Source organism: Nymphalis io, chromosome Z (assembly GCF_905147045.1).
Source record: "Nymphalis io chromosome Z, ilAglIoxx1.1, whole genome shotgun sequence".
Classification (NCBI taxonomy): Eukaryota; Metazoa; Arthropoda; class Insecta; order Lepidoptera; family Nymphalidae; genus Nymphalis; species Nymphalis io.
The window spans coordinates 17,234,017-17,253,428 of record NC_065918.1 but is presented as its reverse complement, the minus strand read 5'-3'; the positions used below and the strand labels follow the sequence as shown (position 1 = coordinate 17,253,428).

Sequence of the window (19,412 nt, the reverse complement as noted above, 5' to 3'; positions counted from 1 at the left end):
TTTGTCCGCGATTTTTTTTAAATTCTATTAATATAATGTTGTTTGTACTCTTTACTGATCGTAATTATCTTCTAAGTGAACTTTATTTATCTATGGAACTTTTATAATTTAATTGCAGAAAAGAAGTAGCACAAGTATCACACGCAGGTGTGAAGCCATAAAGACAAACTTAATGGATGAACTCATGAAATGCCACTTTCAAATAGTCAATAATGGCCGGCTTTATTTGCATTTATAAGCTTCATGATAACGTAAGCATGAAGTTTGTGTTAGGTTTCATAACTCATGGGATAGGAATCAAACTTGCGACGTTGGCTTGTGACATCGTCAGGCGGCAAGTATACCGTCGAGCAATAGAAAATGATTGCATTGGTACCTAAATATCTTTTTATAAGTACAGATACTTGTAGCTATATATATAAACAGCCGTAAACTTTGCATTTCATTAAAACGTAGTGTTCAGCGAGGCGGCGACCTCGGCCGAGTTATTTCTCAACAAACGTGTGACGTCCAAAGTCTATCTGCTTCCTTTCTTCTAATCAAGTTAAAAGCTATGGCGGAGCTGTACGAGATGTACGATATTTTTCTTCAATTATAGCTTTTATTGTAATCGTGTTAAGGGTTATTTAAATTTATCGACACATTCATGCGGATCCTTGTCACAGTTGATTATTGAATACAAAGAGATTTTGCTTTTATTATTCCTTGCGAATTCCAATATTGCTAATATAGATTTTTATATAAATATGTACTACGATTCTAAAATATGAAAGCAATTAATGCTTGCGGATTGAATAGAGCGACGGAATTGTATTTTCAATCAGCTCGACCAATTAAAATTCACCGAACCTCGATATTTTGACTCATTTGCTTTCCATTCATTGTTTCAAAAATTTGAAAATACGTCTTGACTCGATTTTTGTGTGATTTTTTAACTACAAATCATAAGTTTAATAAAAATTATTGAATCACGAGTTAGTTAATGCAAAATTTTGAATATTATTTTGTAGATCACAAGCTATGTTTGTCACAGTGTGTACGAGTGCCAGGTGCTCTTTGCGACGGCTCAAAGCATAGTATGATATTACCATGCTAACTTTCTTTAGAATGCACTTTGTGGTGTCGGTGAGATTACGCGTCACAAGAGACGAACAGACAGTAAATCGTAAGCAATATTATCGAATGTCAAATTTTCTTTTTCGGATGATACTTAGAAGTCGATATAGCTACAGGAAAGGAACATTTAGTAAATGTTACACTGCATACATACTACATTTTCTTGCAGCCATCATGCGGTTCTAGTGCGGGCTTATAGTGACGTTGATTGCAGAATTTCATCCGATACATGCGGAATCTTTCCTCCATAGCCCAAATTGGCAATATGAGCCATAAACATAATAACATGAAAACTAAATCGCTTGATTTAAATCCTAAATACACGTATTCTATACAAATTGACCAATTTCGGATAACTTATGTTTTTAAAGTAAATTAATATTTACTATAAAAACATAAGTTACAACATGCATTTCGAAGAAAGTAATCATATAACTTCGTCTTCCAAAATTTAGAAAATATGCTTTATTAATAATACAATCTTCATTAAAAATTGATTAATTTTCATTCTGAATCAATTAATTCTCCAAAAAATGCAATTAACTCGCCGGAAACATCCATGGGATAATTTGTGCCTGTTAATTATTACATTTCATTTAATAAAACGTTTAAAATTATAGCAACGGTGTATATTTTAATTGTATCGATCTGTCGTCTTCTAACACATAAATCATACTCACTTTTAGAAATTTTATATAATGTAATACGTTCTTCGAATAAAATGTGGGATTGATATATAGTAAAAAAGAGAAAGTATTTTATGTTCAATTAAATTGAACAACTAGTAACGTTAAACACGTTAAGTAAAGTCCTTTGCGCTTTACCATTTTGTCTCGTCTGGAATTTTGCGATAACGTCACAGGACAGCGACTAAACAGTCCTTCCCCGGGGTCTTAACTTTGACCGAACGACTAACCCTACAATAACAGAACTACAGTAATAGTGGCGCAACTGGATCTCTCGCTATATATATATTCAAAGAGAAGAATTTTAGCTTAAACTTCTTTCCTGCACTTATAAAAACTAAACACTCGGGTATTATTGTTTCGACGTTATGATTCCTCGTGTTTCATTCACTGACCAGTCAATACATTTACTGTAATTTTCCCACCAGCCTGCTGCCAATCGACAGCATGGATGACATCGAGCTGAAAAACATCCAACTCCAGTTCCCGAGCGCGCGTCGCTTCAGCGATAGCTCCTGCCAGGAGCTGCGCGTGCATACCGACCGCGGGGACATCATGGTGGCCGTACAAGGCGACCGCTCCAAGCCGGCCATCCTCACCTATCACGACATCGGTTTGAACTGTAAGTAATTTATACTACATTTTTGTCAAAGTGAATGTTCTTAACGTTTGATTTAGTTCTAATATAGAAATATATCCGGTTTTATTCTTTGAATCGTACCAGAAATTATTGTGAACAAGTAAACTATGGCAACGTTTTATTAAGTCAAGCAATTTTATTTTAACATGCATTAGTTGCCTGTCATTTAAGAGTTCCAGGATCAGTAGTCGCGATATCGTTATATTGGAAATAAATGTTTGTATGTGTTGCTGATCAATTTTATGCTAACCTTTACCAAAATTTAAACTTTATGATTAATTTAATTCAATAACTCCACGCCGTTTTGGCATTAAGCGGTAACATTACTTAAATATCATTTTAAGTGTAAAAATTTCCTCTAAGTCGAAAACTAGAGCTGTTGGAATTTCTGATTATTGGCTGATTATCGGCACCGCTATGATTCAGTTTCATGATTCGCGGTCAAACTCGTCTAATATCAGTTGGAGGGTTACTGTTAGAACTTGCAACACGAAAAAAAATATATCTGACTAATGACATAGTAAAATCAAAGTCAAAATCTTTATAGAATATTGTAGTAGCATTACACTTATATATTTATTAATTGACAAAAATTTTACCACCGTTTCGGAAAGAAAAGTCTCAGATCTTTTTTACCAATTTTTGTTTATAATAAATATATTTCTATTTGAAAGCGGCGGCGATTGTTTCATTATCATCAAAAAATTAGTTTTATAATATCCTTTAACAGGCAAATGTTCCTTGACAATTTTTTTTAATTTAACCATTGTCAATGTTTGGACGTTCTTTAGAATCCTGATATAGAAGCATATACACAATGTATACAAAAGACATGTTAACCGTGCGTTGTCGGTAAAACTCGTAACTATCTAATGTTTGTTCGTGGTATGAACGGCGTTATTTTTATGTTTATATACAAATAATATAATATTTATAGGCCATCGTTCTATACCCATGGTGTTTCATTAAGTAAAATTCGCTATACGTATAGCGAATAACCTAAAGAAAATGTTCTCTAACGCCATAGTAGTGTGTACATAACACAATATCACACACAATAGTTTTATCTGTAAACAGATATTGCAAGTCTACGCTTGATCCTTGTGGCAATGAAAGTGTTAGCGATTATTGCCGGCGCACTTTTGCATTTTAATGAAAGTTCATTGATGCCTCGCTATTGAAATCCTGGGGACGAGAATCAATTAACTCTCTGGAGGCGTATTTTTGGCGACCCAACGGATTTGAAATTTTTCCGCTGTTAAAAGTTATCCTATTACGAATTAGATGGAAATCGTCTCTAGCAAGGTCTGGTGAGTGCGACAGTTTTGGAATAGTTCGTTGTGCGATGTGCGGATGTGCGTTATCATGTCGTAGATTAAATCAATTGGCACGTCTCAGTTGTTAGCGAGCTTGTCCATCATCGTTTACAATTATTCATATAACACCTCTCCAGTAATTGTTGTGCCAGAAGAAAAGCAGCTTCGTGTGACCCAATTCGCATTTGGGACGTGGTGTGGTTGCCTCCCCAGTGTTGTGACAGACGTTTTCGATAGTCTTCCTAGCCAGTATCAAAAATCGACTATATTATAAATAAGTATCTAGTAGTAGTTTCTGGAAAAATCTTTTATGTGCTTACGATTCATTATGAAATATCCATATATGAAAAGCGTAATTAAATATTTATGCCTAATTCATTGTTTAAAATGTATTGCCCTAATAGCCATTTTACTCTAGAGTAGAATTTTATAAGATATAAAATACACAAGACTATCTATATCTATGTCAGTTAAAACTTTTTTTGCTGAGCTGAGTTTTATGCTGTGCTAAGTGAGAGAGTAGCTGAGTCCATATATCCGAATCCATGTATATGGTTGCCCCAAATGTAGCATTTAAGGATCTATTTTGTTTTCATAACATTCAATGCCTTACTATCGACGAGTGCATGCATTTTTTAATCATCTTGGATTGGGTATTTAACGTAGTTACTTTGTGTTTCGATATATGTATATAGATACACTATGTACACCGAGATGACACGCTAACAGAAATAAACCAAACCTATAGATGTCTTTAGCTTAAAGTATTTGAACCATTTGTCGGTCCAAATAGTTTGACTGGAAATGAGTTCTGACTGTAGCCTAGGAAGACATTTGAAAGGCTATAGGTGATATACGTACGAGTATATTACGTCGTCAATATAAAATCAAAATGGCGGCGTGAAAAAATACTACCAGCATTTAGTACCTATTCTTTGTTTAAATATTTGGTACCTAAATTATTTTTATTCTAAATATTATTTTAAAGCTGATCTGTCACTTTGTACAGTAATTCTGATGCACGCACAACGGCGATGGGTTGCTACGTCACTTTTATCGACGTAACAATACACTCGTTGGACTTTATCCAGCTCATTAATATAAATTTAAATTCATGGTTCTGATTGTCTATGAATTTGCTTATGTACATGCCATTTATATTAAAGTCCTTCATAATATAACCTGAGAAGTAGGAGGTCAATTTGAATCATAAATTCACTTTCGTGCAAGCCCGTCTGTGCAGGTACGAAATATTCCACCGCCAAACAGCAATACGTAGAGTTGTGTTCCAGATTGATGGGATAGTTAGTCGGTTATTGAAGCGACAAAGGACATAAGATCACCACCTCAAACACAAGATCTTACAAAATTGGCCAAATTGCCCGTCCGCCTATTTATTTAAAAAAAAAGAACTTTATTACTGATACAAGAACTTCAGTCACTAAGTTACACAGCTATTAATTTACAAATCAAAGTTATACTCGATGTACCTCCGATATCGACTGATAGCCCATTTCGTACGCTATCATTTGTAATCGACAATCATTTAGGATGCTCGCTTTATGTCGTTTTACAGAAGTAAACGTAAAGTAACGTTTTTTATCGCGAATCGTGTCAAATTTAATTTGTTCAAGCTGGAGTTGATTACGTTTTTTCGTCGAGTAATTTGTCGGAATTGCGTCGTTTCTATTAATATTGTAACGAAGATCGATAACGTTTTTGTAAAGCAGCGGTTAAGACCGATTGACTGTGTTTCGATTTGATGGATGGGTGACCCACTGTATAGGTATAAGAAATATAAACACCTGAGACCACGTGGTTCACGGCGATAAATGAATATAACTTGGGTAATTTAATTCCGAGAGATTTTAAAGTATATATTGTACATTGGTAGTTAAAAGATAGTGAAATGTAACTGTTAGGGCGATATTCGTCATACCCGCTGACGTTGACCAAATTATAAGATACATCAAATGTATAAATTACTGAGTTGTAAGTCATAAGAAAAACCTGCAGAAAAATCCTTGCCAGCATATATATTTTTACTTTTATATATATTTATACACTCGTAAAACACACAATATTTTTTTCTATTAATCTTTGACTCCAAAAATGAGTTCATATTATTAAATTTACCAAAATTCAATTTAAACCAATGTCTTAGACATGTATTTGGATAAACTTCTATGAAAAATACAAGCGCGACGTAAGATGCGAATAATTAGATACATCGTTTACTGCTATTTTTAACTGCACACCAGGCACTTATATTCATCAATTAAATAACTTTTAAATCATATAAATTGTTTTACAACAAATAAATCAATTATAAAATATACATAACACTCATATTTGTTCTTCTTATGCGCAATATTTATTCTTATATAAAAAATCAAATCACGAAAGTTAACAACGCGTACATACATATGTATATTATATAAAACTTAAACTCGTAACTAGTCCTGCAACATATTTTTATCACACATCTGAAAACTTGCTCAAAATAAGCGTCTCAAAATTGAAGGAAATAATTTAGGTTTGGTTTGGTATTTTTAAGTAGATACTTTATGAAATAGATGCTACGTTTAACAAAAAAAGAGGTAATGGGTTTGTTGCGTGCACGGTAATATTAGATATGCGTTCAGAAAAAGTGGCGCTTTTAGATAAGTAGCGATGCGTTACCAACTTAAAACGTTGCTTAAACGATAATATTTTATGGTATTTCGGTGTGTGTGTGCAATCAGTATTTTGAATGGAAAGTGCACTTTTTTATTATAGTAGAACTTACTTTACTGCGCCATACAAAATATATATTGTTCAAAAGCGGGCTTAATGCTGTAAGCATTCTCTATCAGCCGCCCTAAGGAAGTGCAGAAGAAAATACAAACGTGCTCTCAACGGTGAGCAAAGGAAAAATAAATGCTTTAATAGAAAAGCAGTTCACTCATACGTGAGTCTGAGTGAAGACAAATAAATATCTAAAACATTAAAAGTACAGTGGGGTATAATAATACTTAGATCGTACGAGTCGCGTTGGGTAGCCAGTTTGTTATAATGCACTTTCAATTATCCTTACTCGTACTTAATGCTTTTGTATAATTAAGCTAAAATTCACATTTTAAAGGCAGAACTTCGCGGAAACTCCGTTAAGCCGAGCCTAGACTAAATCGCTCCGTAAGTACAAACCGTTAGTAAAAACAAATTAACTACAGCCTGGACTAATCCTACGCCAGATTTGTTCGTAACGTTCACCCACCGGGAATCCCAAACAACAATCCGGGAATTTAATATACAGCCTCTGTAAGTTTTTTATAACACCGAACTCGGAAAACGGTATTCGATATAAAGCAAGTTATGCATATTTTAAAATTTCCCAGTTTCGGTAAAAATTGAATTCACGTCGTAATACATTTATACCGATTATACAAATCGGTGCAAATGCATGACCTTTGACATTGCCTTGCACAAGAGGACGCGAAGTATTCACGTTAGAAAATCTTATAGACTAGTTCAGCCGGGCGCTATTACAAGAAAGAGAATATAGATCATGCTTTTACGCACTACAGTCTTACGAGGCAAAGGCGGTCAATCGCTTGCGGCGCGGGGGTTATAAAGCAGTATATCGACATATTTATCTAAAAGCGTAGAAAGAAGGTCATTCGACTCATTTTTATATTTAGAGTAATTTTAAGTTGTACTTTGACGTCAAAATAACGCTACTAGAGACGCCGAATGAGTTTTGATTCGCTTAATTGAAGCAGGCGCTCGTTAAATATTTAAAAAATAAATATATTATATGAATAAATACCAGCCGATCTCAACCAGTCGTTAAATCCTTTTCCTGGCTTAAAAAGCCTAATGTCCTAATTAATGCAGTTTAAGGACTTTCACCGATAACTTTGTAGTATTTTAATAAATAATAATTAATTAATTGAATGTATGGATGCGTACATATATAATGTATATTTATTATACGTTTAGCTTCCAGCTTGACATAATATTCTTCAACCGTTGAATGGAACGAAACCAAGCAAGCAAGCGAAGTTTACGGCGGTCTGAATGAATACAACACGAAGTACTGAAGGCACTATTACTGCATCGGTGCATACATCCTATTATGTGTGGTTTGACGAGTCGTTACGTCTCTTCTACATAGTTACGTCTTTCACAATGAGCTCCATTTCTAATTTTCTACCTTTTTGATATATTCTTGTTCAATTATCTTATAAATAATAGCATTCGACGACGAAATAACGTCTTAAATAACATCATAGGTTCGACTTTTATTTATGAGCGGTCCCCGTCTTTGTTGTCGTGTTCGATTGCGGCCTAGGAAACTTTGCATTTTGAATGACCATATCTTTTATGCAGATTGAGGACGAGTATAATAATACTGAACTAATTTTCATAATTGTCTCTATCGGTTTTCTCTGCAAGATGGTATATAAACCCATACTATAACTGTGTGTGATGACAATGCGCTCTGGGGGTTCGCCGACTGCGAGGGTCATATTATAGTGCACCAGTTTGTGAAACAAAGGTGCATACTGTATTCTCTCACTATTATAATCCGTTAGTACAGCAATCTGACACGTCCGGAGAGACTTCAGGTGCAGGGCCGAAGGCAATACGTGATTTTCGCTGCAATTTTAAATTATCTCTGAACTGTTACTGAAAATTTCTTGAAAGACAATCCCATAACTTTGTATTGACCCGACCGGAGCGTTGAACCCAGGATATCTGCGGGCGAGTTTATATATTGGTTCAGTTTTATAAGACCCAAGACCAGACAGACCCAAGTAGTAGGCAGTAAAACTACACTGAACTATACAGACTATTATCATTTGGCTCTCTGCGGCAATTTTTATTTATTATTAATGTGATACATCTAATGGCGCGCCTCGGGGGGGAGGTGGTAAGCGGTATGCCTTGACGGTATCGGCATCACGCTTTCTTATACTGTCATGCGCTCTCTCCGTCGCCGACCGCTGACTCCCCCGTGTGTGCGTGGCGCGTGTACTATGTAACTATGTAACAGTAAACTATTACAATAATGAGACAATTATCTTTATTTTATTAGCGATATTCGATGTGTTTAGTTATCGGTTTCTATAATAACAAATTCTTTTAATAACCATCGAAATCGATGTTTTACGTTTTTCTTGTGAATAAACTCCTAAAGCCGAATAAAATTAGGAGTTAACTATTTGCTAATTAGCATATCATCCGTCGAGTGATCCGATGAACTGAGTGAGTCTAAACTAATTAGTAGATGCTAAAGACTTGCGCGAAGCAAGATACACGCTATAATACCAACAGAACTTTTAAACGGGGATACAGTATTGGAATTTGTAATCAGTAAAATCAATATTTATATGATGAACGCGCTGATCTCAGATTCGTTTTTTCCGTTAGGTAACCTGTTTATCGAGGAAGGTTATCTATAAATATAACCATAAACGTCACTTTCTATAAAGCAATAATTGTTTGTGAACAATATCGGTAATTACTTACGTCAAGAAACGTCAACTCATTACTTGGATGAAATCAGCGGAGTGTAGACGTGAACGAGTGACTGAGTCAGGACAGATACATCGAATGGTGCATAGTCGAGAGCTCTGGCCAGAATAGGTTGAGCCGTCGAACCGAGTGCAAGTAAGCAACCCCAGCCGATCTCATCACTTTTCTTAAGCTATTAAATATGTATTTACCTAATTAAAACTGCACAGCTGTGTACTATTTGATTACCCATGACAGAAAATTCATCATATTTTACAACTCCAAATGTAATGTTCAAGTGAAACACGAAGCAGAACTAGTAATGGAAACAATTATTTTAATTATTGCTGTAAAAATACTCGATCTCCTATAGCCCTCGTATTGGATAATGAGTTGTTATCATAAAATTTTTACTAGACGTAAAATTGCTAGTGAGGCAAAATGGAAATCGGTTTTTTTGCTTGACACAAATAAAATAATAATAATAACAGTCTATAACAATAACGGTTTCATGAAATAGATGATTCACAAACTTATAATATTAATATTCGTTTCATCGAATATCGATATCATGATATCCATATGAGGAATATATTAGGTCCTTACATATGAAATTAGCGTTTTGTCGTACTGACCACTTCTTGATCTTGACTTTATCTGAAATATCCCGTCTTTGGTTAAGAATTCCAAATTCGCTTATTACCGAACAATGAAAAACATGAAATATCGGTATATTTACGAGTACGAGTTCTACCGTGGCAACAGTGCTGCAGTAACAGCTCGAAGGATTAATCGCAGTACTCTTGGCTGGCCACTCGTGTGACGTGATAGATTTCGTTCGGAGATGTGCACTGAACTATTAGCTTAACCCTTCGAAGGACCAGTGCTCGAACGATCATTAGTCAATGTCAATTAGCCACAGTTAAGCCGCCATTTGCTGAGCCATTGCCTATGATCCTAATTGAACCTTTTATATAAGTGTATCTTCAACCCACCCATCCAAGTAAATGACTGACGCCGAGGCGGTCATTTTCGATTTTATATAAATTTGTAAGCGAAAATATTTATATTGAACTAAGAACAGAATCTTATCTGAAAACAGATAGAAGCGTTTCCCTGTCCGTAAGAATTTACTGGAACAGATAAAACCTCTTTGGTAGTCTAGACGTCCGTAATAAGCGCTTTACTTCAACTCATTCCTCTACGCCGTGCTACGTATGAAATTGTGAGTAGGAAAAAAGAAATTGCACAAGTGCATTAGATACAAAGACGTGTGAATTACCTTATAGATATACATCATGCGTTTTTATTTTTGAAGGATTCATTATGAAAATCCGATTAAATATAAAAAAAGAAAAATAAGAAATAAAATAATTACTGTACTTGCCTCGGTGAGAAGAAGTCTAAAAGAAATAGTAACCAAATCTTTGAATAGTCCCGGATTATTTCCCGGTGGTTAAGTAAAGGCGCTACTGAAGGGTGCGGCACTGCATCACGGCTGCATGGTCCGCGAGGAAAACGAGGCTTTCCCTCCCCATTCCATGGCTCAATTAAATCTGGCTATAATTGGCCAGTTACAGATTTGGCTAACGTTCGATGCGCACAGCTTATTATCTGTCGTTCTGGCTAAAATGTTGAAATGGTAACGTTTCGCTTATATTGTAACGCATTACTCTATACTCTTGTGTAGAGTTAATTTTATTTAAATGTACGCACGTAAAAATATCAACTCGTTACTCGTTTATGCTTTTCAGTAAGCCATAACATTGTTAGGTGCCGCCTTTCTCATTGTAACAGACTCCATAAAGATATAGTATCATATAAAAGACTGCACAGTTATGAAAATTAAAACATATAAAACTAAAAATACACTAATAACGAATCAAATAAATAACAGCTTACTACGGTTCCATCTGCTTAGCCCGTTGGATTCGACTTGTTAGTGTGCTCAAAAGGGCGCATTGAATAGGGCCACTGTATACATAGTTCACTATGTATTATATTTTAGAATAAGAGCGTCTACTGAGCTTCTTATCAGTTTTAATCTTTATTCCGAACCGATGGAAGTTTTACATTCATAATAATCAACTAAAATTACGATTCCATAGCGGGTACAACAGCCAACTTGAATCACGTCTTTTTTTAATTGTTTTTTTTTTATAGGCATTCATTTTAAAATGAAAAAAAAAAAATCGTAGTTTCAGTTAATAATATTTAGTAAGCTTTATTACTTCCTAAAAATACAGGCAATAGAGGGATTAACCAGAAAAAAATAAATATAAAAAGAAATTATGGCTCCGGTATAAATAGAGTTATTCGCGGGCAGTTATCGCTTGTCAATAACTGATAATTGACTTCGCTGCAGTGACGGTGGAGGCCTGCATTGATCATATATGCCTGTAGCTAACATACATATATGTCCAGGACATGAAAATGTTATTTACGGAGACGAGAATTGAACGATACTTGGTCTTTCATTTAATTGGAGATCAGGAGGTGGCGACGAGGACGCGACATTTTGATTAAGTATTTTATATGGATCATATGTCTGTTTGAAATTATTACACCTCGACACCGTTTGACCGATTACCATGAAAGTTGCCTGGATTTGCTAGTAATTTGTGCATCGATAGTTTCAATATTTCCGCAGTTTAAAAGACGGTCTATGAGCAGTGACGGGTCGCAACAAGTAAACTTTACTTGTTGATAAATGAAGAACCTTCTATTCAAAAAGTGAGAGGAGGCCTTAGCCCAGCAAAGTGACATTCACAGGCTGTTCTGTTACTGAAATGAAGAGCAATTAATAATAAAAAATTTTAACCAGAATGATATTTCATGCTTCTTACTTCTAAATCACAGATTTCCATACAACCATTTATCCTTTACCTGTAATTGTGCGTGAGCGAAGCCGCGGGCAATACCTACTTCAGTAAATAGTATCGAAAGCAAAAGAAATGTGTATTAAATATATTGTTGTATATATTGTTTTTAAACCTTAAAATATACAGTTTTTTTAATAAGCGTAGTATAGTATTTTTTATAGTAATTTTATCAGATAAATGTTCGACGTGATTATTTATATTGACATTTTTTTTTAATTTATAAACCGATTAAAATAAAAACAAACACGAAATTTTAAGTGAAGTTTGCCACCATACATTAGTGAAAATCGCACCCAAATCTTTTAATCTGTTTCTAAGATTAGGGCGCACAGGCGAACAAACAAAGAAGTCAAAATTCTAACATTTAACCTTTATTAGCGCAATAAAACTGTAAACAATGATTGTTTACAGTTTTATTGCGCTAATAAAGGCCCCCAATAATAGTTTTACTCATATATCTTCCATGTACAGACAGCGACCAGTTACATTTTTATTATATGTATATATTTACTGTATCTATGATATTGTTTTGTTCGTTGTTGATAATTCGCTAAGTTAGAGCCGACGGGAAATAAGATGACGATGACGATGCACAGCACATGTAAACAACGCGTTATATTTCGTATGAAACTAGCGTATGTATAAATTAGCATTCATTGTCAAGGACAATAAGCGAGTACAATTTTCCTTGCTCACGAGCAGTTAAATCAAAACTAATATGTTGCGTTAAGAAACAATGATGGCATTCGCTTTATCGAGAGAATTGTTGCGTATTAGGAATAATAATCGATTCAAGCTTCGGTTCGGGACTAATTTGTCATCGCTTGCGGGAGACGACCCCTTAGCCTCCGCAGCACACGCCGCCGGGAAAGTTAGACAATTAACTGACATTGATACTTTTCGATAAGTTTGCTTTAGTAATTTATATTATACCACTTCTCAGCACTTTACTGGCGAGTCGGCTCACACTTGACAACTTTTGTGTTGTAGTTATATATAAATTTAATTATAATTATATAATAAAGGATAAAGCATATTATAAAGAGAAAGTTTCCTTCGCGGTACAATTGACGATATGAGTTATAAAGGTGTGCGTACTAATAATAATCTTCCTTTTCAAGAATTGAATAAAATGTTATCAGAGTTTAAAATAGTAAAACTTACTTGATAATAAACAGTGATTAATTTAATAAATACATCAGAACACTCAGTGCCGCAGTCCCTTTATACCACAACTCAAACGTTATCTCATGAAAAGATCTTTGGTCGCTAGGAAACATATCACGACATTCGACCCGCAATCGAGAACGCGCCATTGCTTCAGAATATCAGCTGTCAGCCTCTACACAAAGGCTGGCTTCAGCCTCGCAGCGCCGGACATACGTCGCCTTCAGCTACGTGTGTGCGTCGAATATTAAAAGATTATTTGTAACTTACACAATGTTATCGGCACGGTGATATCTTGTTATTCACAGCGCCTGTTCGCGAACCACGCTAAACTTTTATTTAACAAAATATATAATTCTGAACGTTTATTTAGTTGCATTGACATCGTGATAGGATAGATACTAGGAAACGTCCTGGATTACCAATGTATAAACTTTATAAAATAATGATTAGAGAAGTAAATTTATATACCAATGAGTTCTTAGTATAGATAGGTCCAAAATGTATGTATTTTCTTTACAATAAAACTGCAAAACCAGTGTCTGTCCTATTTAAAATACAAAAGGTCAACTAGACCGCTGTTAGTATCATCGGGACATGCAACGAGAACTATGAAAATATTTATATTATAAAATTCCTGCAAATACCAGGTTGTGCCATTTTGTTACCTAACCGCCCGCTATTGTGACTTGAATATAAGCAACGGGATTGAAAAATAACTCATCCTGGTTGAAATAATATAAAGACTGTATCTCCAAGCGTGTAGTCCTCTCGAAAACATCAACTCAACTAAAACACAGATCGTACAAAAGACGGAAGAAAAATAAAAGCGTTCCATTTTCCAATAGACAGCAGTTTCCTGACTGCCGATTGTTTAAACTATTCAAAGTATATTACTAATCTCAGCGCTTTGTGAGTTTTAATGAAGTCGCCGAACAAACTAAGCTTAGGAGATGCCGATTATAATTTTATTTCATCCGTGTGGGTTTAAACTCAACTTTAAGTTAGTTTTAAACATTCAGCATTTTGTGTTAATAACGCGCCCGATTTACCGAGGTTGCTTTTAAAGTAATCCCATCATATGCTTAAAACGAGTATGCTCTTATCCGATAATTATATATTCGATTAAACGTAACAGGCTCACATCAGTGTGCGACTTTCCTCGTGTGGCAACGATGTACAATTTTATGTAAACTCCAGCATCGTAACTTAAGCCCGGTACGGTAATATTTAATTTTATTCTTAACAATCAGGCACATCCTCCATCTATTATTATTCCCATACTTGTCCAAATTAAACGAAATTATTATATTCTACTCATAATAAAAGGATAATCAAAATGCTATGCTATAGAGTCATTTAGCTTATGTAGTCTTTACCGTAGCGGGCTCTATACGTAATTATAACGGAGTAATAGGTTTATAACGAGAGAGTATTAGAAAATGATAGTACGCATTTCCAGGCCGGCCGCAGTCGGTATAATCAAGTGACGTCACCGGCCCGTAAATGTAACCAGGACAACCAGTTTTCATAAGATACTACTGTACTGTACTTAGTTTGTAGTTGCTATGTCTGATCGGCAGCCTGTCTCATTTTGGGTGAAAAATCATCTAGTCGCGATACTGATTTATGAGTATATTTTTTTATACATATATCTATATTTAAAAACGATTCAGAGTTATGTGCTGTGACTCATCTAAGATGCTGTACATGTAACTTTTATGAACGCCAAGTGTGTCAGCGTAACTGGCTTAATAAGACATCGTAGTATTTTAGTAGGTAATATTTTAGGTACATATCAATTTGTCAAGGGACTTTAGCGTCTACATCTGATCAGAGAGCCTCTCTAAATGACTCTCCTTATGTTTCATCTACCACGACTAGGAAGTAAACGGAAGTAAACAATTGGTGTCGTATATATATCTCTAATAATCCATTTCATTAAAAGCTTTCATGTTGTTATATCTGTCCCAGAAGTAATTACGACTCGCCATCCCTATTTGGGATTCTTCCAGTTCGGGACCAACCCTTTTTATCTATCGTACTATCTGCTTTAAATAACTATATATTAGGTATACATATGTATGTATGAAATTGGCGTTTTGTATTCGTATTTGTATAAAGTCAATTTTTTTTGTAAAATATATTTAATTTATCAAAGTATGCACCGTTTTTATCTATGCACTTTTGCCATCTCATTGATCCCTTTAATAAAAAAACCATGGGGGCGAGAATCAATAAACTCTTTGAAGGCGGTTTGGACTGCCGCATTGGAGTTGAATTTTTTTCCTTGAAAGGAGTTATCCAAATTCCGGAAAAAATGGTTATCTGTTGGAGCAAGGTCTAGGGAGTACGGTGGATGTAGCTGACATTCCAATTGAAGCTCATCTAACTTAGTGGTTGTTTGTTGTGCAGTGTGTGGTCTTGCGTTGGCGTGAAGCAGCAGTGGCCTAGAGCGATTGACCAATCTCGGTTATTTAGCAGCTAGTTCTTCCTTCATGGTTTGCAGTTGACAATAGATATCTGCCGTAATCGTTTGGCCAGATTTTAGAAAGCTGTAGTGAACGGCACCGGCGCTAGTCCACCAAACACTCATAAGTAACTTTTTCTGAGTAAATTTTCGTTTAGGGCAGGATTTGGCTGGGACTCCAGGGTTCAGCCATTGCGACGAGCGCTTTCGATTATCGTACAGTATCCACTTTGCATCACAAGTAATGATTCGATTTAAAATCCCTTCATTATTGTGTTGTAACGGTTGAGCAAAGTAACACAGCAGTCGACGCGTGTTTGCAAGTTCGAATCACTCAATTAATGGGGTATCCATCGTTCAAGTTTTTTTACTTTCCCGATTTGCTTCAAATGGATTAATACAGTTTTATTACTTACCCCGAAGCCTGCAGCTATCTTTGAATTTGTGATGGATCCGCTTCCACAATAGCCTTTAATTCTTCATTTTCCCCTTTGGTTTACGGCTGTCCAAGGGGTTGGTTCTGAAGGTCGAAATTTCCAGAACGAAAACGTTGAAACCAAAAACGTACCGTGCTTTCTATTGCGACACCAGCGCCGTCAAGCGTTACACATCATTAATACTTCGGAACCATTTCTACAGCACTGGTGCCACGGTAAGAACTCGTACTCGTAAATATACCGATATTTCATGTTTTCGATTGTGCGGTATAAGCGACGCCAAAGAAAAAAATAATGAGGGAAAAGCAAATGAATGACTATTTTAAAAACTCACATGTACCAGCTAAATGAATTTTTAAATTTGAATTTGGAATTCTTAACCAAAGAGAAGATATTTTAGATCAAAGTGGTCACTACGACAAAACGCTAATTTCATATGTAAGAACCTAACACATTTGAACAAATTTCTAACTAAGCTTGTTTTGCTTAAATAATACTATGAGAGTTGACAAACACATTATACACGTACATTATTTCTGAAAGGAAAGCAAGAAAAATATTGTATTGTTACTTTTGTTATTACATAACTGCGGTAGAGTATAAAGACAATTTAGTCACAGAAGACGTACCTAATAGTAATTGCGGAGTATACAACACACCACGGCCAAGTTATTCAATACTCAAAAACACAACAGGAGACTTTAAAGGAGGTCATGCATGAGTCAGGGAGAACTGCTGAGTTTTTGGTTGCATTGCTATCAATATATTCGCCGATTTTTATTTAGTAGTTATTAAAAGACGTGTTAAAGTTTTTTTGTTAGTCTAAATACTTTCGAAATGTCGATATAATATAATAATTTAACATTTAATTTAACGAAATGAGCTAAGAAAACTTTAATTATAAAAAGTATATTTATTTTAATACTAAAACAAACTCACAGTAACCGTTCGTATTTACGTTGGTTAACATTTAAATTCGTATATACCAGTGGAGGGGAAAATGTGAACCATATTAGTTAACTAGTTTGGATAGCTTTGATGTCAAGCTTGTGACGGTGGTTTTCGTTTGCGTGATCGTTCGATATGGGAATCCCCGGGGAGGCGTTTAATTTTCCACCGAAAGGCTATCCTACATGTGGATCAGAGAACATTTCTTTCACATAATATGAAATAATAAATAATTTGTAATTAATAAATTATATTATTATATGAAATAATAATAATTTGTAATAAAATCGATATACGTCGAGGGGAAACCTCTCGAAGTTGTTAGTGAATATACCTACCTAGGACAGATAATACAAGTCGGTAGGAACAACTTCGAGAAGGAAGCCGATCGAAGAATTCGCTTGGGATGGGCAGCATTTGGCAACCTTCGTCAAGTCCTCAAGTCGTCTATACCGCAATGTTTGAAGACGAAAGTCTTCAACCAATGCGTCTTACCTGCCATGACATACGGTGCCGAAACGTGGACACTAACTGCGGGACTAGTCCACAAATTCAAAGTCGCTCAGCGTGCTATGGAGCGAGCTATGCTCGGAGTATCTTTGAAGGATAAGATCAGAAATGAGATTATCCGGAAAAGAACCGGAGTCACCGACATAGCTTGCAAAATTAGCAGGCTGAAGTGGCAGTGGGCTGGTCACGTATGTCGTAGGACCGATGGCCGTTGGAGCAGACGAGTCCTAGAGTGGAGACCGCGAATCGGCAAGCGCAGCGTAGGGCGCCCTCCAGCCAGGTGGACCGACGACCTTAAGAAGGTGGCGGGCACCAACTGGATGCGGAAGGCGGAGGACAGGGAGCTTTGGCGCACCTTGGGAGAGGCCTATGTTCAGCAGTGGACAACGATTGGCTGTTGATTGATTTGATTGATTGATTGAAATAATTTGGCGCACCTTGGGAGAGGGTCATGTCTAATGTATTAGCGTTTGGTTGACTTATTATGATAATGATCAATGTCCAATTACAAAACAGACTCCGCGTGATACCACCTCCGACGCCATTGTCTTTACTATCATGACTCAGCCGCAGGCCGCGTAGTTTCATCCGTGTTAAGCGTTATTTCTCCGCCTCTGTTGGCTTTAGCTGTATATAGCACACTTCGTATAAGCTGTATAAGTTGTCTATAGACTAAATCACAATGGAGTATATAACCTCTTTCAGTAAATGAACTATAATGTTGTCAGCGATATGAACGAGAAGTCTTCTGTCTGAGTGAACACTGCCACGAGCACCTCAAAAAGGGCCACGCAATTTTTCTTGTAACACCATTTTGTATTTCCTCTATTTCACAGCTGCATGCGAGAGCAGAAAGGATCCGGTATAAACTAAACGTTTACCAATCATTTCATCAAGCGTTGAAGGGGTGAAGACGCTCGGATCTCAACTTGATCTGCTTTAAGATTACGGGCCTTTCGGTACCTATGGCCTAGGACATAGGGCCCTATAGCTAGAGCGGGAACCGGTTAAGAAATCTGCTGTCGTATAGTGTCGCATGCACTACCCTAACTGAGGTCTGCTGTGCAGCGATGCCGACGATCTCTCAAATATTCGGCAACTACTTTATCTGCCTAGTCTCGACACAGTATTAGAAGGCTGGCGCCGGGAGCAGTGTTCCAAGGCGTATTGTTGTTCATCGCCTCGACAACCCTGGGTGTTAAGGCGATAGTTCTATGACGCGTGAAAGAAATAAAATAGAAGTGAAATTCGAAAAGACTTTGAGTGGTTCCTCAAAGAAACGCTTCTTCCTGCTTAAGTGTGATCTGAGGTATAGATGATACTATTGTCAAAACGGAAATTCAGGTTTATGATGCCTTGTTTTTGACTGTCAGGAGAGCAGTGAGGAAGATTAAGGCTCAGATGAATTACTAAATCCTAAAGCATAGACCCTGACAAGGTGCAGTCCAAGGTGTATCCCAAATATAAGAACCTTCTTGTTCTACTGCTAAACAGCACTACTTCGTAGTTTGTTTCGTTTTTAATGGTCAGGGTTGGTGACGCATTGGCGATGTATGGAATGGTTAATATCTCTAACAGCGTCAATCTTTGTAGGTATTGCAGACAACTGGTGGTAGAGCTTTGTGCAACCTCGTCTGGGTAGGTACCACTCACTCATCAGATATTCTACCGCAAAACAGCAGTACTTGGTATTGTTGTGTTTCGGTTTGAAGGGTGAGTGAGCCATTGTAATTACTGGCAC

At 36.1% G+C, this 19,412-nt stretch overlaps 1 protein-coding gene across 4 annotated transcripts in view; it reads left to right on the top strand.

The window, feature by feature from the left end:
- LOC126780362 (protein NDRG3) overlaps positions 1 to 19,412 on the top strand; it is a 92,824-nt gene that overhangs the window by 11,442 nt on the left and 61,970 nt on the right. For all 4 annotated transcript variants that reach the window (XM_050504807.1, XM_050504805.1, XM_050504809.1 and 1 more), the window contains one exon: positions 2,231 to 2,424. In XM_050504807.1, the coding sequence (XP_050360764.1) occupies positions 2,231 to 2,424 (194 nt within the window). The remainder of the gene's footprint in view (positions 1 to 2,230; positions 2,425 to 19,412) is intronic.